The following is a 24,361-nucleotide window of genomic DNA, read 5'->3' as shown; positions in this document are numbered from 1 at the left end:
TGGTGCATATTCTCTTTGAAATCAAGACCGAGAAATATTCTGGATGCCATCTATGAAGTAAAAAGCAAATGGCCTGTCTCCTAAGACTGCAGCCAAGCCAGTTCTGGTCCAGGCTGCAACTTGCACCTCCCCGCAGGCAGAACAGCTGGGAGTGGAAGGCTCTAGAAACCCCTCAAGGAGAGCCGGAGTTGCGTATGTGATTTGTGGTGTGGTCTCAAGGGACGCTTTCCTACTCTGGGCCTTGAAATCTTGCACAGCAAGTCTCTGGGGACAAGATATTTGATGGTGGATCTGATGGGGAAGGGGGGCTGTGGACCTGGGGAAGTAATTAAAGGTTGTCTGATATACTCCAACACACCGGACACAAGCTCACCTCCTAGGCAGCCCCTTTGAAATGGCTCCTCTCTGTTGGCTGAGGGAGACCCTCTCCTCAGGTTCTGTGTCAGATGCAGCTGGTGCTCTTGCCAGAAATCCCAGGACCACGGCTCTCTCTGTCCCCACTTTCTCACCCCCCAAGAAACCAAGACTTGAGGTTTTCTAACAATTCAGATTCTTCTTTTTTTTATTTACGAGGAATGTATATTGTTAGTCACTTTTACCAAGGGACACATAAAAGTGGAATCATAAAACTGACTGCACCCATCGTGGCACCCAAGTCTACGCTTGGGCTCTTCCCCACTCTGCTCTTGGAGTTACTACCAAGACCCCCAAAACCAGCAAAATCCCTTCAACATGAGTAAAGGAAATAGCTTGAAGCAGTGACAGTTTTTACAAGTGATTATTCAAAAAATGCACAATAGCCACAGTTCAGACAAATCAACTACAAAGATCATTAAAAAAAAGAGAAAAAGGTCTTGCTTACTAAAAACAAAGATTGGACGAAAAAGTGAAGAGAACACTCTAGGTGGGAGTTCTGCCTCTGTCCCATGTGACTCAGAGGGGCAGGGGTGGGCACGGCCGCGCAGGGCCTGACACAGGCTTGTTTCCAGCAGATGCATGGGTACAGGGAAGCCTTGCTCTCTCCCTACAACAGAAGCTGAATACTGTAAGTTCGCTAGACAAGATCTTGGGGCAAGCAGGGGCTCTGACCTTTTGAGAGTGCCCGTGCTCCCGATTAAAGAAGAGGCAGCCGAGTCTGAGCTCTGCAGGAGATTCCAATGCCCAAGATGGTCCACAGGGGCCGAACATGCCGAGGAATCAGTAGGTGATACCCTCTAGCCTGAAGAACTAGGGAGATGAGCTGCCTCCTGGGGCAGGACTGATTTTGTGTGCCACCAGGAGATTCACAGGACCGGGGGGCAGGCCCCTTCCCCCCGAGAAGACAGGCACGGTTTCCCTCCTAGTTCCTTGGGACACTTTGGTGTTCCGCAAAGATATCCTTAGTGTATTTAAAGACTTACGTTTTCTCACTTTGGTCAAAAGTACAGAGAGAACGGTAGCCACAAGAATAAATGTGTGGATGCGGATGTATCCACCGCTGAAGAGGTGGGACAGACAGGGGGTTAACTAGTCAGGAGCTTGCGGGGTGTGGGGGAGGACGGAAAATCGTCTGAGGGCACTGGCTCGGCATGTTCACAGATACGATAGAGGAATCATCCAGAGGAAGGAGGCAGGCTCAGGCCTGGAGGGGGCAGGGCCTCTGTACGTTTCTTGAGCATGTCTGGCTGGCTTAGGCCCAGAGCCAGACCCCACAGAGAGTCGAAGGCTCTGACAAGAGTCCACAGTACCTTGAGGTGTAGACCAAGGGTCCCATCTCACAGAGTTTTAGGACAACCTGCCCTTTCACCTAGAACTACTGTTGAATGTCAACCCTATAAAGATTCCCTAGCAGGCAGGGAGACCTCAGGTCTGTGACCCGCCCACAAACAACCTTCTGAAGCTATCAGGAGAAACAAAAGCACTTGGTTAATCAATGGCAAATGACATCTGACTTTTAAATCTGTGCAATTACAGGTTATCTGTAGCTGTTAGGAATCAACATTTACAGCATTCTTTTTAAAACTCCCAATTTACCCATGACTTAATCACCTTCCCTTGGTGTCACTGTCATAAGAAACATGCTGGGTGGAACAGTGATCTGACCCAACATGATTTTTTGCCCTTATTCCTGCTAGGTCCTGATTATCTGAGCAGAGATGATTTACCCTCTAGGATTTATCCTGGGTTTTTTCCTACCAGTTGGTTGGGGTCTGTGGCGCTACTTCCCCCATTGGTAGGACAAATTCCTAGCAATGCTTTAGGAGGGACAGCTGGGAGCTTGGCAACATTCCAAGATATGTCTGCTTCCCCAGGAAGTGGTCTGTGTCACCCCTGCAGGGCAGACTTCCCCTACTGCTTGGGCAATTCCTTTAGCCCCGTCTGGCTGGTCCCAGCCTTCCCTGCCACCTGCGGAAGGGATGCATGTCCCAGGCAGCAGCCTGCCCTACCTCTGGGCCCCTCCCAAGCCGGCTAAAGTGCACGATCCGAAGGTGACTGAGCGTTATCTGCAGATTCTGATCACGCTTGGCACTGGTAACAAGCTGACTGCCGTTTTAAACTCCTGCCCTTATAAATGTTTCACCAAATTCTTTAAGTTCACCTCTTTACCCTCTTGGAGGAAAAGGTAGAACTTAATGATCATGAAGAAGGAATCTCAGAAGGGGAGGAGGGGAAGCAGAGGGGCCTCAGAAGCCACAAATGAAAAATCATCAGTCCCTGGCATGATTCACACTGTTGACTGGAACCTAATCGAGACCACAAGAGGTCAGTGTAGCAAACACAAAGGGGACGGAAACAGGAAAAAACGAAGAAGGAAGAGGAAGTGGGCGCAAAGAAGGAACAACCCCTTCCCTCTGCCCTTAGGTTTCTACCCCTCTGCTTGGGAAAAGAGAAGGGGGATGGCTAGACCTGGCCTAGTAATCCCAAAGAAAGCAGGAAAAACAGGAACCCAAAGTTCTCAGTGTTACCAATTGTGGTTCCATTTAAAAACAAAAACAAAACAAAACAAAAAGGAAACCAAAAACCAAAAACCCTTGACCAATGTGATGAGGAATGCTACGACCTCTCTCTCTCACCCCAGTGTGAAACACCCTGACCCATCAGTCACCGGATCACACTACACTGGGCAGAGGTAAAAATTCTTTTCCTCCTGGGGTTTGCTTATCCAGTTCCCGTAGCCCATGTCCTTCAGACTTTTTTTGAAGTAGTTCTTGGCTATCTCGTAGTCACGGGCAGCTTTCTTGGCTTCACCATAGGAGAGTCTAAGTAGATCCCTGCGGTACCGGAAGGAGCAGAGCTTCTTGAATAGAAGGAAAATGTTCTTTTTGGAGACCCGGGATAATTCATTCCGTGGCCTGGAGAAACGAAAGCACTCACTGTTCACCTGGGATGGAATAGGTGGAGACACTGATGGGGAGGGGGGGCATGGGTGCGTGTGGCAGCTTTTAAGCTCCGGTGTTTGGCAACATGACACCCCCTTGGGGCTCAGGCCAGGACGCCTGGCTCTGCTTTTGCTGTGCTCTCCCAGCTCCTTACCCATCCACGGTGCCTCTGGTCCCATCTAGGATCTCTAGGTCATAGCCGTCAGCCAAACACCAGTTGACGCTTGTCTCCTTGGTCTTCCCGGATTGCCTCTTGGAATCGTATACACTGACTCGGCCAACCTAGAAATTCCAGGAGCAATGGGAGAAAGATGGAAACCTTTCAAGAAAAAGCTTCTGAAGCAGGGACTCAAGACTCATAGGAAAGAGGGAGTTGTGGAGTCATGATCTTTCCCCCTTATCTAGGATTCTGTTTGGCTAAGACTCAGACCGTACTAACTCGACCTCAATTCGAATGAATTCCAGACTAAAAGAAGGAAAGCCCTTGGCATTCAAGAGGAGGAAAGGGTAAGTTCTGGGGAAACGAACTAAGGCTGCCCTTGCCCACACTGTGCGTTTTTGCTCTGCTGATAGGATTACTTGAAAAGGAGAAAACGTCAAGGGAAAAACGGATGGGGTTATAGCACCTTGGGGTGGTTGACAATGAAGGGATGTCGGAGTCCATCCTCAAACGCACTCCCATCTCTTGTCACACGACAGCAAATGGCACGGGTCAGATGCCCTTGGCTGAAAAGGTAACCTGGGTACGAAAAAGAAACGCACACACCTGTGTTTGCACCAAATGCTGTGAAGTGGCAGAGGCATGTGGGGAGTGTGAGGGTACAGACAGAGTTGTCAAGACAGAGAATCAACTCCCTACTTAGGAAGCACCTTCTAACTGTGGCTGCCCAGGATATACAGGGATCATCAAACATTTAAGCACAATACATAAGGTTCCAGGTAAGGCCAAGGGCTGAGGAGAGCAAGGAACTCAGACACTGCAGTTTTAAGCTGCTGTGTTTCTTTAACTCATCTTGAAAAGACTTGGCTGGCATGTCGTTACCTAGGCTCACTGCCTAAACCAATCTTCCCATCACAGCAGACCAGACACTCAGAATCAATCACTAACCACTGCATCGAGCACACTCTGAAAAGGGGAGACATCATGTTGGCACCTGGCAACGAAGCATGCAGTTTGCTGGGATTTGGGCACCAAAATGACAGTCCAGTTTCAGCTCTCAAGACAGGTCCTTACCCAGTGTGACGGATTTGAGATACACAGGCTGCAGGAAGTGGGTCAACAGCGCCCCCTGCAGGCCGAGCACGTTCCAACGCAGGATCTTGTCACTACAGGACATGGTTCGGAGTCTCTCCCCCAGCCGAATGCCATCCCACGTGGGCACAATGTCACTGGACTCCACTGGGATTGTGCCTTCTCCTGGATGAGAGACTTGGGTCAGACCCGAAGGGCCCTTGGACCGAGCCCCTCCCTGGCGTGGTGTTTCTGCTTCTTAGACTCGGGCCAGAGGCTACTCACTCATTCGTTCTTCATATTATTTCATAGCACCTACTATGTGCTGGGCACTAAGCTTGGTGCTGGGAAACAATGGTGAGCAAAACCAAATAAGATCCTTACCTTCCTAGAACGTTTATGGGGGTGAGGGGATAGAAAGGGAACGGAGCAGACACTAAACACGTAAGTCAACACACATAAGAATTCTAGATGGTTCTGAGGGAGCTATGATGGAGGACAGCCAGGGGAACCTCCTGGGATAGGACTGTCAGGCGGGCTGAGACACGAAGGAGAAGGAACAGCTGAGAAAGAGTGTTTCAGACACAGAGAAGAGCAAAGGCCCTGAGGCAGCAGGGGGTTTAGTTGTTGAGAAAGCTGACAAAGAGCCGATGTGGCTGAAGCACAGGTGAATGGCATGTTTTGCTTTTATGTGAAGTGTGGTGGGAAACCACTATAGGATGGTGGGCTTTTTGTTTTTAGTGAGCTTTACTGAGATATAATTCACCCATTTAAAGCATATACTTCAATAATTTTTAGTATATTCACGGAGTTGTGAACCATCACCACAATCAATTTTAGAACATGTCATCACCCCCAAAAGAAACCTCCTATCGTTAGAAGTCAGTACTTCATTCCTTCTTATGGACAAATAACATCCCATTGTATGGATAGAACTCATTTTGTTTATCCATTCATCAGTTGATGGACCCTGGGGTTGTCTCCACTTTGGGGCTATTACGAACAATGTTGCTATGAACGTTCCTGTATTAGTTTTTGTGTGGATATATGTTTTCATTTCTCTTGGGGATGTTCCTAGGAGTGAGTTGCTGGGTCATATGGTAGCTCTGTGTTTACACTTTAGGGTTCTGAGCAGGGAAGTGACATGATCTGTGTTTGAGGGTCACTCTGATAACTGTAGAAGGATGGCCTGAAGGGAAGAGGAGTGGATGTGACGAGACAGTAGGAGACATTAGAGGACAGTGGAGGAGCGGGAGCTGGCAGACATGGTGGAGAACCAGCGGCCAACTAGTCAGGAGGGGAGCCGGGCACTTGGCGTCCTCCAGTCAACACCTCAGGTTTAGTTCTGCATCATTTTCTTTCCATTTTCTCCAACCTTCCCTGAGGTGATTCCATCCATTTCCATGGCTATAAAGATCAACCATAGGAGGAGGACTCCCAAATTCTTATTTCCAGCCATTGCTCTCCTCTGAGCTCTAAGTGGGTACTTCTGCCTCCTATTTGATTTGGAGATCTCCCCAGCTACCTAATTCAAAATGGAATCTTGATCTTCCTACAGATCTTCTCTGACCTACATCTTGCCTCTCCCTGGAAACAAGACCCTGGTACCTCAGCAACTAATGGCAAAAACTTGGCAGCCGTGCCCTGGCTCTGGGACGGGCCTGGGGCTTCGCAGAGCCTTCTGGTGGGAGAGGGAGGACGTGTCACTCACCGTTCTCTACCTTGGTGCGGAGCTTGCCTTGTTTGGGATTCTCAAAAACAGGGTAGTGGCGGGAGTCTGTGCTCTCCACAGCACGGTCGCTACAGGACTTGTCAAAGAGGGCACCATCGCCACATGGGGCCGTGCTGCAATACAGGGGCATCTGTTAAAACCCACCTGTGCAGATATATCTCTCCAGTTTCCTGGGGCTCAAGAACAGCTTGATGTGGGAGAAAGTAGGCTTCTGAAGCCTACTACGGGCTGCTGGAGTGGGTAGAAGCACATGTGAGTCACTCCACACTGAGGTGTGGACCTCCAACACAGAGCCAAGTGTGGCCCATCGAACCAGCTCTCATTTACGGACCAGGAGAGCATTCAGACACCCAGCTCTGGAAGCCTGGCAGGGCTGGCTCTAGTGCCAACAGAGACTGTACAGACCTGATATAGAGATGGAACGACACAGTCTTTTTTATTTGGAGCTTTTCTCCTCCCTTAGCAGGCTCAAATATACTATCCTTCGCAGTCTGGGGGTTGTACTTCATTAATTCGCTGTAGAGAAACCTACAAGAAGAAAGTCTGGTTAAGAAGACGGATTCTGGAAACAGCAGTTGCTTCTATAATCTGATCCCAAGCAAGGACAAGGCTTAACAGTGCAGACCTTTCAGGGTTTCTCAGGTTGAAAGAGTTGGTGGGAAATTCTCCATGGGAGACCTCAGCATTTCTTAAAGCTAAGTTAGCCTTTCAGGTCAGTTCCATTTCTGCCAAGAGCTTCTCGCTCTGGCAGCTGCAGGGATTCTAGGGCAGAACAAACTGATTCAAGGACTATAGGAGGCTGTTGCTTCTCTCCCTTCATAAATTAAAGAAAAAGTGAACTGGAGGGGAAAGCTGGCAGGGCAATGGGTTTGTTTGTAGGTCCTCAAATGGAGATGGAAGGCTTCCTCATCCCTACAGCACTGAAGATCAAGAAGTCATCGTGTGCTTTTAAAAAAGGGCTTGAAGCAGAGTTGGCAGAAAAAGAGCTCTTCAACAGTAGGCTGAGTAGGGGCATGCAGCCGGGTCACAGAAGGGACTGATTCCGTAAGACAGGTTCAAATGGACAGGTGAGGCAAAGGCTGACACTGCAGGGTCGAGGACCTGCCCGCCAGGTGGGTGTCAGAGCCGCCACGCCCTGCGATCTCACTCACCTGATGAAGCCTCTCCGGGAGATGATCTCTGCGTGGCAGTCATTGACGGTTTCTCCCTTTAGGCTTAGAGAATCTCCTTTCACACAGCGATTCCCTGGGAAGGCAGTTAAAGCAAATGTGAAATTTCCAAAGGAAAACGATAATGGATAGGGTAGATAGAGGCTGTTTGTTCTTAAACCTTGAAGGCAGAAACAACGTCAATTGATCAGATCCTGACTCCTGTATTCTTTTCACTAGGAAATGAGAATTCATTCCCTGCTCTGAATTAACTGTAGCTAAAATGAAATACAAGAAGCGTCTTCTCTCTGCCTTAAATTCACCCACACAGGACCCCAGGAGAGAATGAGGAGGTGCTTCCAGTCACTACGGGGGTTGGAGAGTTGGGACACATTTCAGAGCCCACTTACCTGTCCCCAAGCTGACCACGACACCCAGGTCTTCAGAGTCTTTCTTCATGATGATGGCAGCCAGGATCTTGCGGCCAAGCAAGGAGGGCTGGAAACTGTTGGTGAGAGCATTGAAGCACCGGTGGCTCAGCATGGCTATCTGGTCGTGGAAGGTGCTGCCTGTGAGAGGAAGCTGTGGGGACAGGAGGCCATGTCAGGGCCACCGAGCCTCGTCTATGTCCACCATGTTTCAGAGTGGGCACGGAGGTCGAGTTCTACTGGACTGGTGGGTCACCTTTCCCCCTCTCACGTCTAGTGTCCCAGTTTCTAGGTTCTACTGAGGCTAATATTAAAGCCGAGGAATAGCTCACATGATGGCAAGTTAAGAGCTGACTCCACCCAGACAGGAGTTAGCAGGACCCCCAAAAAGGATAGCACCAAAAGTAGACGTCTTAACTGTCTTTGGCTGTGCTTCTGGGGACCTTGAGAGGAGGAGCATAGTTCTTCTGAGACTGGCCCCTGTCACTGGGGTTACCTCTGTGAAACCCATGCGCTCTGCCTTCTCGTCCTCCCCAATCAAGACGCGGAGGGCCGCATCTGCTGCTTCCTGCTTGCCTTGCTTCTTGCTGTGTGCGCAGACGGCTGGGAACCAGCGACCCCCAACTTTTGCTTGGTAAACGAACCTTGGGGATGAGAAGCAGGGAATCAAGACAAGCACCTTACCCCGACAGCTGCTCCAGAAAAGGGCTGGTTTCGCTCAAGATGCGGCCAGTCTTGCCAACACGTGGCCCCATCACTCTTGACAGCTCTGTTCCTAAGGCAGCATTTCCCAGACTTCGGATATTCATGAATCACAGTGTGATTTCCGCTAGATCCAGATATCACCTGGAGTATTACTTACTTAATATTTTTCTCTAAGTTGACTCTTTTAAAATGTAAACACGTTTTAAAAGGACACTTCATATCACTGCTGTAAATGGAAAATGAATATCACTTGCCATAAACTGAAGGTGGCTGTAAAACTGACTATGATAAAAATCATGTTTTAAATTCTGACAAGACTCTATTGCTTCTAAAGGCTCTAGGCCTGTCTTTTATCATAGTTTAGCAAGTATTAGGGAGGGTTTAAAGAAATACTAACACCACGTGTGGACTTTCTTCTTAACTAAAGCAAAAATGAGAAGGGAATAACTTTCTCCCTGCTTGCATCACTTTTTTAATGCTCTGTCTGATTTTTTAAGTACCTGACTCCATTTCTTCATTCATTTCCTCATTAGCTCAAGAGGACTTAACCTGGAGAAGTCAGAGAGTCAAGGTCAGCCTTAGCTCAGGGAACCACACCTTTATGAGGAGTTATTTTTCGATTCCTGGAGGCCTTGCAATGGCTAAGGGGAGTGGAGTGTACCCTGGGCACTGGTGGAGCAGGGAGGCAGGCAGTGCTGCTGAGGGGCCCTGCAGTTCCCCTCCCTTCCTGGCTGGGGATCTCCACAAACACATCAGAACATGATGGAGCAAAACAGCCTGGGCAGCTACCAGACAAGGTTTCAAGAATACTAGCTTTTAACCAGATCCTAATCTGCTTTGGGGAACCCAGCTTTGGATAATTCAACTGCATACAACAAAGGTTTCAGTATCAAGATTTATCCATCAGCTCAGGCAGTGAAAGGAATCAATCTTTACGTTCAGCCATACTGAGCTTCTCACTATCCCTTGCTTATCCTAAGTAGCTGAACGCCTTTGCCTCTTTCTTTGATGGTGCTGACTGGTTTGTGCAGGCCAGTGGGTTAACGTTCAGCGAAGCAAAAGGACAGCGACATGAAAAGATGTTGAAGAGAGGGGATGGGGGCCAAACCACGTAGGATCTTGACCTGAAGGATCCAGGAGAATTTCATGAGTGTTCTGTGTTTGAAGAGAGTATGAACTCTTATGCACAAAGATATACACATATATCCATATATCCATACACACAAATATGTATACATATGTATATATATAAAATAAAGTTTGTTAATTGTGCAACTAGAATCCATTAGAGCTGCACGGTCCAATGTGATAGCCACTGGCCACACGAGGCTATTAACTTTAATTAAAATTCAATACAACTAATAATTCAGTTCCTCAGTCACACAGACGCATTTCAAGTGCTCAGTAACCACATATGGCAAGTGGTTAGCCTTTTTAGTGGAATGCTGGGGACAAGAGCCCAATTGGAATGAATTAAGGAAGTGAAGACAATGAAGACATTGACTACAAACAATTCTTTTGAGAGGTTTGGCTGTGAGGGGAACAGAGAGATGAGGTGGTACCTGGAGGGAGATGTGGGGTCAATGGAAGGTTTTTAGAAGATGGGCATGGGCATGTTTGTAGGCTGATGGGAATGATCCAACAGAGGGAGCAACTGATGATGAGAGAGGGAGATAACTGAAGGAGAGGACGAGAGGGAAGGGATCCAGGGCACAGGAATGGGAGGAAGGATGCTTCCTGCATACTGGTACAGATGTAATGTACAGATGAAGTAGGAAGGTGGATTTGGTGATGGGAAGGTAAGGTGTTTGTCATTTGGTTATTGCTAATTTCTCAATTAAGTGTGAAGTAAGGTCATCAGAGTGAGAAAGAGGGGTTTTGTGGAAATTTGAAGAAAGAGGCAAAGGTCTGAAATGATTTTCTTAGAGTAGAAGAGAAAATGTAGTACAAAAAAATAGTAGGAAAAATGCCGGGGGCTTCCCTGGGGCTCCAGTGGTTAAGACTCTGAGCTCCCAATGCAGGGGCCACAGGTTTGATCCCTGGTTGGGGAACTAAGATCCCACATGCCGCATGGCACGGCCGAAAAAAAAAAAAAATGCCAGGAAGAGGACAAAAGTGGGGGTGGGGGGCAAGTGACACTCCCTTACTTAAAACCCTTCAATGGCTCTCCAGCGCTTGTGTGGCTGGAGCATAACATGGCCCACCCACAAGGTCGACCCTCCAGTCTCATCTAGCATCAGGCCTCCACTGTGCTCTCTGCTCCACCCATACTGGCCTTCCTGCAGCTCTTTACCAGCTCTGTGGACTTGGGGGTACTATCTCCTTTGCCTAGAACCCTCCCTCTCTCTTGATCGTCCCTAAGATCTCAGCTTAGGCTCCACTTCTCAGGGAAGCCCTCTCCCCTCTTCTTACTGAGTCAAGTCATGCTATATAGATTCTCACTGCATCATGTAACTCAAGCTCCTTATAATACATATCAAGTATGAGATCTTAAATTTCTTACGTGATTATTGATTGATGTCTGACTCCTGTTCTAACAAATACAATGTCTTCTATAAATATCTGTTGAATGAATAAAGTAGGGAGACCAGGAGACTACTGCCTGGTTTAGGTGAGAGAAGACAGTGGCTTACCTGAGAGTGCTGACACTGGAGGCGGAAAGAGGAGGAGGGGATCTGGGACAGAAATTGTAGGTTCAATAAGCAGAACTTAAGGATGGTTTGGCTGAAGGGGGTGAAGGGGACAGGGGAGATGGTCCCCAGGTTTCTGGCATTTTACTTAATGTGGAGCCTACATATTCCCTATTAGGAATGTGCCTGGGTCACTTATCTTTTTAGTTGATGTTGCAAATAGGGTATTCTCTACTACGTTTTCTAACTGCTTATTACTGTATACAGACAAGTTCTTGACTCTTATACATCACTTTGTAGTCCCCTGCTCTCCTAAATTCTCCTTTGTCTCTAACATTTCTTCAGTTTTCTCATGAATATTCCAGGTATACTATCATATCATCTGCAAATAATGATAACTTTACCTCCCCTTTCCTCTCTTTACACTTACTTCTTTCTCTAAACTGACTGCATTAGCTGGTAATTCCAGAATGATATTAAATGACGATGACAGTGGCATCCACATCTTCCTCCTGACTTGAATGGGAACAGTAATAAGTAAGCTGCTGACTTTGGACTTCAGACTTGTACTTTTATCATGTGAAGGATGTATTCAATAATTTCTATTTTCTTAACAGCTTGGTTTCTTAATCTGAATGGATGCTGAATTTTACTACACACATTTTTGGAATCTCTGGAGATGATCATGTGGTGTTTCTCCTTTGACCTATTAATGTGGTAAATAATAAATATCTTACTGTAGACTAGTCTTTGCACTACATTGAGATACTATTTTTCGCATTTTAGAATGCTCATGGTGTAGAGGAAGAGATTCTTTATACATCGTTGGTGGAGGCAGAAACTGGTATAATTTCACTGGAAGAAAGTTTGGCAAAATTTACCAAAATTTTAAATGCACATATGCATATTATTCATTGCAGCCTTATTTATAATACCAAAAGTTTGGAAACAATTCAAGTATTCATCAGTAGGGACTGGTTAAATAAATCATGATAAACGCCGTACACTGGAACACTATACTTTGTAGTTATATAGAAAGAATATAAAGTTACATGAAAAATTTTCTAAGATAATACTTTTACTTGTAAAAAGCAAGCTAGAAATCAATGCATATATGTATTTCTGTGTAACAAAAGGGGGGAATATAATTGCTTGTATTTATATAAAGATACTCTGGAAGGATGTATAATAATGTAAAGTTACTACATGGGTATGGGTGTGTGTGTGTGTGTGTGTGTGTGTGTGTGTGTGTGTGTGTAAGAGCTGGGTCAAAGTGAGAATGAGCTTTTTATATTTTTATTTTTGAATAATATTTTTTATTTTGCATAATCTATTACCTATCAAAAAAACCCCTTAAAAACCAATGTACACGACTCATGGCCCAGAAATTCCACTCCTGAAAATTTATACTATAGACAAGTTTGTACATGTAAGCAAAGACATACAGTACAAGGATATTCACTGCAGGAGTGATTCTAAGAGTAAGACCAAAACCAACCTGAATGTCACCGGAAGTTAGTTAAATAATTACACATGGTGGGGCTTCAAACAGAAATAACAACATTTTCCTTCTTAAACTAGTGTCCATTTTAAGAAGACCTTTTACATCTCTTGTTTGATAAAGCAATTTAAAAATTGTAAGTATCTATTCAATAAAGCATTATGTGGTAGATATATACATGCTTATTTGTAATGACCTCTAAGACACACTGGTAAGTAAAGGAGTCAAGGGGTAGAACAGAAGATTATGATATACACTTACTTTAAAAAACAAAGAGAGGGCTTCCCTGGTGGCGCAGTGGTTAAGAATCCACCTGCCAATGCAGGGGACATGGGTTCAAGCCCTGGTCCAGGAAGATCCCACAAGCCACGGAGCAACTAAGCCCATGAGCCACAACTACAGAGCCTGTGCTCTAGAGCCTATGAGCCACAACTACTGAGCCCATGTGCCACAACTACTGAAACCTGTGGGCCTAGAGCCTGTGCTCCGCAACAAGAGAAGCCACGACAATGAGAAGCCCACGCACCACAATGAAGAGTAGCCCCCGCTCACCACAACTAGAGAAAGTCCATGCACAGCAATGAAGACCCAACACAGCCAAAAATAAATAAATAAATTTATAAAATAAATAAATAAATAAAAATAAAAAAGAGAAAGGAAAATGTGCTAATATGTGCATGGAAATTTCTAGAAGGACTCAAGAGACTGGTAATAGTGTATGAATCTGGTGAGGGAAACTAGAAGTCTGAGATAGAAATGAGACTTTGTTGCACATTTTTTCAATCAGCTTGAATGATTTCCTATGTACATATAAAAATTAAAATTAGTTTAAAAAAATTTAAAAGGCTCATGCTCACTGGAAGAGTGGCTGTCTTCTCAAGATGGCTGATCTAGTGTCTTCTCGGAGGCCCTGGGGACAGGGCTCCCTGAACATGCCCCTCCTGTCATTCACAGCTAATGCACATTCTTTCTTTCCCTGGGTTATAAGCTGTCCCCACTCTGTGACACACGGCTGTAGCCAGGACAGGAACACTCACTTGGGCTCATGAGGAGGTCCGGACTGGTCGACCAACTTGAACTCAGCAGCAAAGCCATGGGAGCGGGCGTACTCCAACAGGCCACCCACAGGGTTGGTGTTCAGGTACCTGACGAGCTCGCTAATCCTCCTGACCTTGCTGGGCATCACCGATTCCAAGTTATCAAATGATTCCGTGTTCATACTTCCGGGCTGAAGGAGAATCAGCCAGACAAAGAGAAATCATAAACACTTAACGGAAACTCTGAGGGACTCATGGGCAATCCTAAGCCGCTCAGTTGCTAAAAATGACCTGTATCTTCTGAGTAGAAAATGGCCCCACCTGGTCATCAGAAGACGTTGAGCCTGTCGCCTCCCCTTGCAGGGCCTTCATGGCTTCCTCTGCAGCCATCTGCTTTGCCGCCTTCTTGCTGGGAGCACTGGCAGTGGGGAAAGTATGGGTTCCCATTGCAACGCAGTATTGGAACCTGACAGGAGATGAAAGGAGAGGATTAAACTGGTTTTGATGGAAGAGCTTTACCTAGCCTTTGTCAGGTTGTCATCCTTCACGACTTGTAATTGCCTTGCACACATCGCCTCTGTGCCTTGGCTCACGCAGTCACTTCTGCCTTGAAGAGCCGGTGCCTTTCACCCTCCTCCTGCCCCCAGTCTGTCTTAGCCTGGCTCACCCCTATTCAACATTTTTAATCATCAACCTAATTTCACCTCCTCCAGGAACCCTTCTCTTGAACATGTAAGTCTGCAGAGCCTCAGAGCAGAGAGCTTCTCAGGTACGCCCAGGTCTTGCACCTTTTAGTCCCACCACCAGTAACCTCCAAGCCGTGTATCTCCCTTGTGCTTGGTCCCTGCTTTGCCCTTTGAACACCTAATCCCAGATTCTCTGCTCCACAAGCAGCAACCATGCTCTCAAGGCCCCCCATTTTCCATATTGAAAACAGGAGTGATTGCTCAGTGAAATAATCTGCCATCTCTGAGGAGGCAAAGAAGAAAATGTATCTCTCTCTTTTTTGAGAAAACCTCAGCAGAGATACATGATACAAGAGATGTACTTGGGGTCATGGGCAGGGCCTTCTCTGGATAGGAGGCGGAATTCACAGGAGCTCCCCAACTTGTGCACACACTCAAGCAATGTAGTGACGGGGTTCTTCCCAGAAAGGAAGGATGTTGCTGAAGGAGTGGTAGTCTGGGACTCTGCAGTCTGGAGAAAATGAGAGACAAACAAAAACAAAAACAAACTGAGAAAACACTGGCTATTCCATCACAGCAGAGGGAATGGGGATGGGAGAATTTCTTTTGGTCAACTGCATGTTTGGGGCTGGCTTTCTAAAGGAAGAGGGTTGTGGGGATTTTCTAGGCCTTGCAGGAAACAGTAGTTATTTAAATGTTCTTCGTCTCATTTCTTATCTGCCAAGAGAGGAGATTGGATTCAATAATTTTTAACGTCTCTTTCAACCCTGAAAATCTGCAATTCCAGTTAGGTTGGGAGGGGGCACTAGAAGGGGAGCTGGGTATGAGAAGGGGAGCTGGGTATGGGAAAGGTGGGCTGGTGAGGCAGGGCAGAGGAGAGAGTGGGAAGCTGACTCTGAGACAGTGGGTTGGGTAGGCTGAGATTGTTTCAAGAGGGTCACATGAAGTTCTGATACTTCACAGACTTGGAGAGTGAACTGATGTCCTCCCAGAGGGCAGGACACCTACCTTCTCTGATTCTTTCTCCGAGGAACAGTAGTATGATTCTTCTGATCTTCCACTGTCTTTGGCTTTAGCTTCCTCAAGCAGAATTGTCATGGCTTTCATAGCTGCATCCTGCTTGGCCACTTTCTTGCTGCCAGCTTCAGCTGGGGGAAACTCTCGGCCACTGATGACAACTTGGAATTTAAATCTTGATGGAAAGTGATTAGATGTGTGAACACTAGTCTAGGCCATCCCTTCTGCCCTCTCCAAAGAGATCTTCACCCTGGAATTTCCTGCTACACTAAGGGGCTTGTTGACTTGTGAAGGAGATGGAGGATAGGCCAAGGGACTCCTGTCCCTTTGGAGGCTCAGCCTGTTCCTATTTTTTTGGAAACAAAGCAGCCAGTGACTCTCTCTCCAAGCTCATTAGAGCAAACATAGCCACAGGTGATAGGAAACTAGCTCAAGGGAAACCCACTATCTTTTAGCAATGAGTTAAGATCAAGTCTGTACAAAAAATGATGAGCTATAAAATCACCACTACAGTCTTGTTAGCAACCAAAGAGCCTTTACCCTAAAGCAATGGTGGTAGACTTGGCCACCTCAAGGGCAGCTCCTAAGGAAAGCGAAGGCTTCTTACAGTGCAGTCTCACACTCCCCAGACAGCTACAGGGATCAGATACCTGCCCCTTTTGGGGGCCTATTTTCATCCCCAACCTACCCTCAGAGATACACCACTCTCATGGTTTCTTTTGAGTCATCCTACAGCTCTATTTGTCTGATGCCTGAGATGAAAGGAATTTCCCCTTGTTATGCAGAGAACCAAAAAGCATTTGTTCTAGGCCCCTGGACTTAGCTTAGACAGCCTCTGTTCAAGCTTTCATATTTGTTCAGCTCTTTGCTCAATCTGGGATTTCATTTAGAAAAGTAGGTCAAATTTCTTATTTCCTGGGTCTTCTGAAATATTTGAGCATGGCATCAATGTTTCTTATAGCTGGAGTCCAAAGAAAGGTTAACCACAAAACCCACTGCTGTTCCCCAACTCTGGGAAGGGGGATGGTGGGAGAAGAAAGAGAATGACAGCCATCCAGTCTCTACCCCAGACAGAAGCACACCAGTCCTGGCCCTGTCAGCTTCTGGACAGACGCACCCGCTCTTCTTAACAGCTCTCCTGCAATGCCATCTCAGTGTCATGAAGACAGAATAAGGAGGAAGGGTCACCGCCGGGAATCCTTTACCCTCAGACACCAGGCTACGGTTAATGTAAAGGTTAGTGGGATTCTCTGCTGGCCTCCCTGGCGAGCAGTCACTCAGCTGCAGTGGTTTCAGCTCTCCGCTACGCCCTGCAGCAGCTCCTGGGCCCACCTGTCTTCCTCAATCTGTCCGCTGGCTTGGAAGAGCCTATGGTGCAGGGCCGGGCCAGCTGTCTGAGTGAGGTAATTTCTGATTTCACAGCTTAGGAGCAGTAGCAAGTGCTAGCCCACCCATCTGTGCAGAGGCGGTGTGTAAAATTAGAACCACCACCTTCAACAGGCAGGCAGCCGTGCACTCTACAGCATCCTCTCCCTACGGGAGCTGAGCAGGAGGGGGTGGGGATGTGCGGTTTGGACCCGCTGCTACTTAGCAGCACAACCCACCCTTACTCTCTGTGTGCAGACTGCCACTACCCACCTGTTCCTGCACCCCCTGGGGGACTCAGCTCGGGGGGAGGGAGGACGGCACATGGAAGGGAGCGGGAAGGGCGTCAAGTCTTCATTACCTCTGGCCTTAGGAGGCAGGCATAACCTTGATGCATGGCAGCTAATCATCTCCAAAGAAGCTTCATTTTAGCCAAGGCTGCCAACCTCCCCCTTGCTCAGCCAAGATTTTGGCTGGGCCGAGGTCTACATTCCCTGCTCAAGATGTGGAGGAAGGGCCAGACAAGGGTGATTCAGCCCACAGGCAGGAAAAAAGAGGGAAAAGACAGGGGCCACCAACTGGCACTGCTCACGAGTCAGCAGAGACTCCTTCAGGAGCAAGAGTGCCTGACCCCAACCTTAGGCACAAATCCTGGGTGGTCTCTTACCGAGGTTCATGGGGTGGTCCACTCTGCTCTATCAGGTTGAACTCACAGGTCTGACTAGCGAACTGAGCATATTCTAACAGGCCGCTGATGGGGTTCTTCAGCTGGCACTCTGTCAGTTTCTTGTAGGGTGAACACCGTGGTAAGCCATGACTGTAGAAGGAGGGCATCTCCATGATGGCTCGAAACTCACCTGGTGCCGCGTGGATACTATTCAAGTCATCTGGGATGTCATCTGTGGCCCACTGGCCATTTTCAAAGTCAACATACCCTGTTTTGGAGGGGCCATTGTCATGAACAGGTGGTTTCAGTTTTATTGGTTCTGGTGTGACCTCTTGCCTAGTTTCTAACTTTATGATGGGTTCCTGCCCATTCTCCACTTTTTCTGTGGTGTCCATGCTGTTTGAGGCATCTGACGCAGGTAAGTTGCAGGTGGGGAGCTCTGCAATTTTTCTGGTCTCCTGGATAGCAGCTTGAGTGGTTTCCGGAACGTTGTTCGTGTTTCTCTTGATCTGTATCCTCTCCCGCTTCTTATCGGTCAAATGCCATATGGGAGGGGTCGTCCCTTGCCTGTAGACGTCCCCCTGCCTTTCCAAGTCAATCAGCACGGCAGTCACATCTCGGGCCCTGGTGAAGCCAATGTTTTTAGCCAAATTCAGGGCAGAGGAGTTGCACACATTAAACAGGTAATCGCAGATCTTTTCCTTGATCTCAGCCATGTCGAGAGGCTCAGGAGGATCTTCCAAGCCAGATGTGAGGCTTCTGTCTTCAGTTTCCAAACTGAAGTCTGAGCTTGGAGCTCCCTGGCTATGACTGTCTGCTCTCGCTACTTGGCTGGGCTGGTTCCGAGCCTGAACCGGAACTGAAATTCTCCACAAAGGGGGCGTTCCTGCCTCCCGATGCAGCTTACCCTTCTTTGCCAGAGAGTATAAAACTTGATTGATTTCCTTCTTTTGGGCTTGGAGTTTCCTGGCCAGATCAAGCGCTGTGGTGGCCTTCCCTTCCCCAAGCTCCTTCAAGAGCTCTAAGATCCTTTGCTCCTGATTCTGGCTGATAGTCAGTTCCTGGAAACGTGAGGAGAGCCTATCAACACCTCTCCATGGCTGAACCCAGCCACGTGGGGTAGGATGCTGGAACCCTCCTGGGAGCACCTGACTTCTGAGAGGCACGCCCCGGGGGACACCCGGGATCTGAAGGTACCCGCCTCTGGCAGGTGGTCCTGGAAACCTTGGCCCGAGTCCAGGAAGGAACAGTGGCAGTGATGGTGCCTGCTTTCCAATTAGGGGTGCTTCTGGGAGTTGCCCCTTGAGAAACTCTATTTGCTGGAGCTGGAAACTATTAGGATAAGATCCCAGCCCCGGCTGCTGGTGTCTGAGCTTGCTGTGCTCATAGCCTTGAACGGGATGGGTTTGGTATCTGTTGAGGGAACACCCCTGCAGAACAAGAAGATGGAAAAGAAAGTGAATTGGGACTGCAGCGGCGAGCCTGTCCCTCCCCGCTGCCTGGGGTGGGTGTGAGGGCTGCACCTGATTCCTAATAAGCTGAGAAGGCAAGTGAGACGTGGGCTTGTGACCTAGCTAGGGTGGCCCGCCCACCTCATAAGTACTACCTGTGGGCCTGACAGCGGGAAGAGATGGAAGAGCAGGAAGCAAGACGTGTAGAGTCACGGTGCTCGCCGTTCTGGTAAACGGGCGGCGGTCTGAGAGAAGATGGCGTAGCTTGTGACCTACAGAACCGGGTTCTAAAGACACGCTGTGGAAGCGGCTATTGGGAAGTAGCTAAAGGGGTGTGGGAGGCTAGGGCCGAGGTATCCAGGAATAGACGCTGCCAACTCTGCACAGCCAGGGGAGCCTGGTGGTTTGGGTAGAAGTGCCCAGTGTCCCTTCCAAGCCTGGGCACCACACTGAAGGACGAGAACCATGTGTCTTTTTTCTAAGGACAAAAGGGACCCTGGGGGTGTCAGTAAATACCCTGCTGCCCGTCCCCAGGGCTTGCATATCTAGGAACAATGATTCCTCTTGCTCACATTCCCCTTGTCTGATTCTCCTGAAGGCTACAGGGACCTGCAGGCAGCTGCGTCCCTTTCTTCAATAACTTCAGCCTTCTACTCCTCAACCCCTGCGCCCCGTCACAATGAGGGGATTTTAGCGCTCTTGCTGGTCAAGCTCACAGCACGCTCACTGCACATCTCCTTAGTGCGGCTCCAATGATGGCCACCTCCACCTTTCAGCCACACAAGTGGCTTGTGCGGCTCCTCATTCAATCTCACTGTTACTTGAGCCGGGCCACTATCAAACCTCAAACCCTGAAACTTTTCCAGGGTCAGTGAACTTTTTCTGTAAAGGGCCGGAGGGGCATTCAACTGTAGCACAAAAGCAGCTACAGGCAAAATGTAAAACTTCCTTTTACAAAACCAAGGGGAAGGCTGCACTTGGCCCGCAGGCCGCCGTTTGCAGACTCTTGCTCTTCTCAGCCAACAACTTCTCTGTGTTTCTACCTCCACCCCTGTAGCTGCAGGTCAGCCACTCCTGGTTTGTCTCCATTCTGGCTTCACACACCTCCTCATTCAGCCTGGATCTCATGGTCAGTTCCCTTCACCACCCAAGGCCTGCTGTCCCCTTTTTCTGTTCCAAAGGTTCCAAATGGTGCTGGAGGAGGATACCGCCTCACCACGCTAAATTCCTGCTCTTGAACTTCTGTTAGGTTTTCACACATGTTTGGTGGTCAATTCAGTACAACAAACATGTGCTGACTCAATGTGGATTGAGCTCTCTTCTTTAAAAATTCTCCTCCAATGGCTTGGCTACCACCTGTGCTGAAGCTTAAGACCTGAATTTTCAAATGCCTAGACGATCTGTCTGTCCCCTTAGATATCCTGCCATTACCCAAACGCCACACATTCTGAACTAAATTAATCTTTTCCCTCAATCCAGCCCCTTCTCTCACTGTTATTACTGTTAATGGCAGCATTCTCCTGAGTTATTAAGGCTGGAAACCTGATCATCTTTTCTGCCTGCCTGCCTGCCTTCCTCCCTCCCTCCCTCATCTCTCACACCTCATCAGGTGGGTGCCAAGTCCTATCTTGTCTACCACCTCTATCTTTTCTCTTAAACATGTCTTTTTCCAGTTCTAGACCCTCATTACCTCTCACATGGGCTACCACAAGTGCCTCTCATCTTTCCATCCCTCTACACTCCAGTGCAATGTGCCTGCTTTTCCCCTTACTGCCACCTATGACAACTCACTACAGATCTCTCTAACTGCCACCTTCTTCAGGAGACTTCCGACTCCCCCCCACCCTCCACCGCCCCCATGAGAGTTTCCTCTCCTTGAACTCCCATCCAGCACCTGTTACACCACTTACTTTACCTTTTATCATAGCTACTGATTTTTTTTAATGGCACATATAGATTGTAGTGTGTCTGAAAGGTGATTAACAATATTAGGTACCCTAGAAATTATTCTCAGCTCTCCACTATTAATATTCCCCATGCAGTATTGATGGGGGGCTGCAGTCAACTTGACAGTAAGCCCCTGGGGGACAAGGACTACACTTCAGCTATCTTTGCATCCCTAGCACCTAAGGCAGCACCTGGAACAAAGCTGATCCTGAACCAATGTCTGCACGAACAAGACACTGCTAGACACGTATTCCATCTCTTTTCTTCTCCTCTTGCTGCACGCAACCCCCCTACCCCCACTTGGGGCTGAGGTATATGTGAGTACAGACAGTGGGTGCCTGGTTCACAGGACTCAAAAGGATACACGAATTTGTTAACAATAGTTATTTTAGGGAAAAATTAGAGGGAGATTATTAATTTTTTTCTTTATACACCCTAAAATCTCCTAAAAGCGAAACCAAGCCAACCCACCACTTGAGAACAGCCATTTGGAGGAGAGCCACTGAATGGCAGGTGAGAGCCAAGAAAGTGAGAAACCAACCTCCATGGTGATCATTCCTAAATCCCTCAACATCTCCACTCACCCAACTTCATGCCTACCTACTATACAAGCTATGTAACAAGCCACGTAACATTCACTGCTCTGCAAAATTTCACTTTAATCTATTCTCATATATTTAGGATTAAGAGACAAGCGCCCCACCTCTACCACATGGGCTCCAAAGGGTAATATATTGGTTTGCATAAAGAAATGCTTTTCCTGTAAGTCAGGTGTCCCTAATCCTTTTAAAGAAAGGAAAATTATATATACACATGCACACACATATGTATGTATACATACCACACACATATATATGTACTTGTGTACATATACTTTATATATATTTAAAATCGAGGTATATTTACATATAGTAAAATATATTCTGTTTAGTGTATAATTCTATGAGTTTTGACCATATAGAGTCAAAGCACACACAGCCTTATAACTACCACTCAGATCAAGATGTAGAACATTCCCATTTCCCAAAAACGTTTTCTCCTGCACTTTGCAATCAATTCCTTTCCCCACACACAGCCCCTGTCAACCACTGATCTGTCTTCTGTCTCTCTAGCTTTGCTTTTTCCAGAATGTCATCTAAATGGATTCATACAGTATGCAGTCTTTTGAGTCCAGCTTCTTTTGCTTAGCATCATGAATCTGAAATTTGTCCATGTTGATGCATATAGCAATAGTTCCTGCCCTTTTTTGCCGAGCAGTTTTCCATTATATTGATATACCAGTTTTTGGAGATAATGAATAAAGCCACTATAAACTTTCTCCTACAGGTTAAGAAGGAGCAGAGACGCTAAAAGTAAAGCATGTTGTCCAAGTGGGGCTAAAGGAGGCGTGGGCAGCCGTGGGGTCCTAGCAGAAAAGCAGAGGGGAACTGTCTTGACCTGGGCTCAGGCCTTGTTCCTCAGAAGGGGGGAGGGGAGTGCAATTTCCCCAACAAACCCTCTTCCACGCCTCGCTCGACACAATTAATTAGCAAGATACAAATTCCTAAATTCCTAGAACATAAATTTTGTTTGGCAAGAAAACACATACACAGACACTCTCTCTCTCTCTCTCTCATACACACACAACGCGCATATGTCATGCATGAAAACAGGAGCGTAGGGAGGTATACGATGAGCCAGGGTGAGCAAGTTGCAGGTGGCCCGCTCTGGGCTCTGACCCCAGCGGCTTACCTGCCTCGGGTCCATGGCGCGCCCGAGGCATGTCCAGGTGTCCGCTCGCCGTGACCCTCCCCGAGAGGGACCCTTACCAACGTGGGTCGTCGGCCTCCAAGTCACAAGAGGCGCCTCTGGAATTAGGACAAGCCCAGGCAGGCGGGGAGCAGGGTTGTGAAATGGCTCCGGTTCAATTTCACTTTCGTTTCTTCAGAAGGACCTCCCTCTTTGGAAAGTTTGGCCGAGGGGCGGGGCTTGGGCAAAGCTAGCGTAAGCCATCCGGTTTCACCCGGGTAACAAGTTTAATCCCTTCCTTGCATGAGAACTGGGCAAGATACTCTTTTTTAGGAAAACAGCTATAAAAACTGAGCTCTTTATTCCCCTCATGGCCTTCTCAGGAATACATGGGATAAAGCAAACGGAGAACAAAGCCACCCTGCGAAGCCTAGCGCTGGAGAAACAGCCTGAGGTTCTGTCCTCTTACTCCCAGGTCCACACTAACGTGGCCTTGTATCTCTACTGTGGCAGTGCGGGGTGGGGGGGAGGGGTGGCGAACTCTTCAGATGACTAACGTCCTCACTGTGGACTTTACTCATACTCTAGCATATTAACTGACGCGACCACTTAACAGCCAGTATATAGTAGCAAGATAATGATACCAGCAACTGAACAGTAAAGGATCTACATCATAAAAGCATCCCACCTTTCAGCATCCACCATCCAGGCACGGGTCAAATCCTTTACAGGCCTGATCTCTCTCTCTTTTTTTTGTGGACGCGCCAGTGCGCCCTGCAGTGCAAGTGCGGAGTCAACCGCTGGACCGCCAGGGAAGACCCACCTTATCTCCTTAATCTTCACAACACCTCTGCCAGGTAGGCATTATTCCCAAATTACAGATGTGGAAATGGAGGCTCCACTGGGACCATGCTGCTGCTAAATCCAGGTCTGACTGCGGAGTCACTCTACACTTGCTCAGGTTACACCATGGCTTTCCAAAAGATAACTTTCGTTATCAATGGACTTCATGATCAGGCTTATATATCTGCTCTGTTTTGTCCAAGATGTCTAGGAAAAGATTCTGTAGATCAATACTATTGCTCAACAGCTCCCCTCCCCCCATCTGTGAGAAATTTCTTTTTCTGTATTTAATTTCAATTTTATCCCCACTGTGTGAATGAAAAATATTGCCTGCCATATCAGTAAACAAAGGATGTTGCAGCCATCAAGCCATCATATTATAGCCACCACGACGGTGAGCCCTGAGGGACACTCAGGATGAGAAAACACAGGATATATCTGTTTTTCTTTAATTAACAGTAATCTGTTGATGTTGCGACTACCTGGTCTTGGTTGCAAAAACTCCTATATATCCTGGCTCCCTCCCTTGCGTCTTTAGAGCAGTCTCTCAGAGTCATCTGAGATGCTGTGTCCTGGGCTTAAGTCCTCAGTTTTGTCCACCAAATAAAACATGACTCTCAACTTTTAGGTTGTGCATTTTTTTGTCGACAACTGCTTATGAGACATACAAGGCAGTCCCTTCACAGCACTGTCTCCAGCCGATGCCCTCTCTCACTGTCCTCTCACTCCATTCACTCTAAGTGTTAGCCCCCCTCCCCAACTTCTCATTTCTAGTGTGGCATGTACTTTCCCTCTCCATGCCTTTGCACATTCTATTCCTTTGCCTTGAATGTACTTCCTCCATTGCTTCTGGTGAAAGTCTTTCAAGATCTGCTTCAAATATTAC

The 24,361-nt window shown here is 47.5% G+C and overlaps 1 protein-coding gene across 7 annotated transcripts; it reads right to left on the bottom strand.

Moving 5' to 3' along the window:
• Nucleotides 1-533: 533 nt before the first annotated feature.
• ADAR (adenosine deaminase RNA specific) lies at nt 534-22,880 on the bottom strand. Of its 7 annotated transcripts, none has more exons than XM_019919523.3 (15): nt 22,640-22,880; nt 17,507-18,936; nt 15,466-15,649; nt 14,820-14,968; nt 14,093-14,237; nt 13,772-13,962; nt 8,317-8,542; nt 7,881-8,052; nt 7,474-7,567; nt 6,728-6,850; nt 6,302-6,435; nt 4,594-4,776; nt 3,986-4,098; nt 3,514-3,641; nt 534-3,332 (listed from the first exon to the last, which is right to left on the bottom strand). In XM_019919523.3, exons 1-15 carry the CDS (start codon nt 22,664-22,666, stop codon nt 3,095-3,097), a joined length of 3,537 nt encoding a protein of 1,178 aa, XP_019775082.2. In that variant the 5' UTR covers nt 22,667-22,880; the 3' UTR covers nt 534-3,094. The 7 variants fall into 7 exon arrangements, with proteins under 7 accessions (XP_019775082.2, XP_019775083.1, XP_019775085.1 ...); XM_019919524.3 differs by having other exon boundaries at nt 22,636-22,848; XM_019919526.3 differs by having other exon boundaries at nt 8,395-8,542; nt 22,636-22,844.
• Nucleotides 22,881-24,361: the final 1,481 nt, after the last annotated feature.

The sequence above is a fragment of the Tursiops truncatus genome, chromosome 1 (genome assembly GCF_011762595.2).
Source record: "Tursiops truncatus isolate mTurTru1 chromosome 1, mTurTru1.mat.Y, whole genome shotgun sequence".
In the NCBI taxonomy this organism is placed as follows: Eukaryota; Metazoa; Chordata; class Mammalia; order Artiodactyla; family Delphinidae; genus Tursiops; species Tursiops truncatus.
This window is presented reverse-complemented; position numbering and strand designations above follow the sequence as displayed.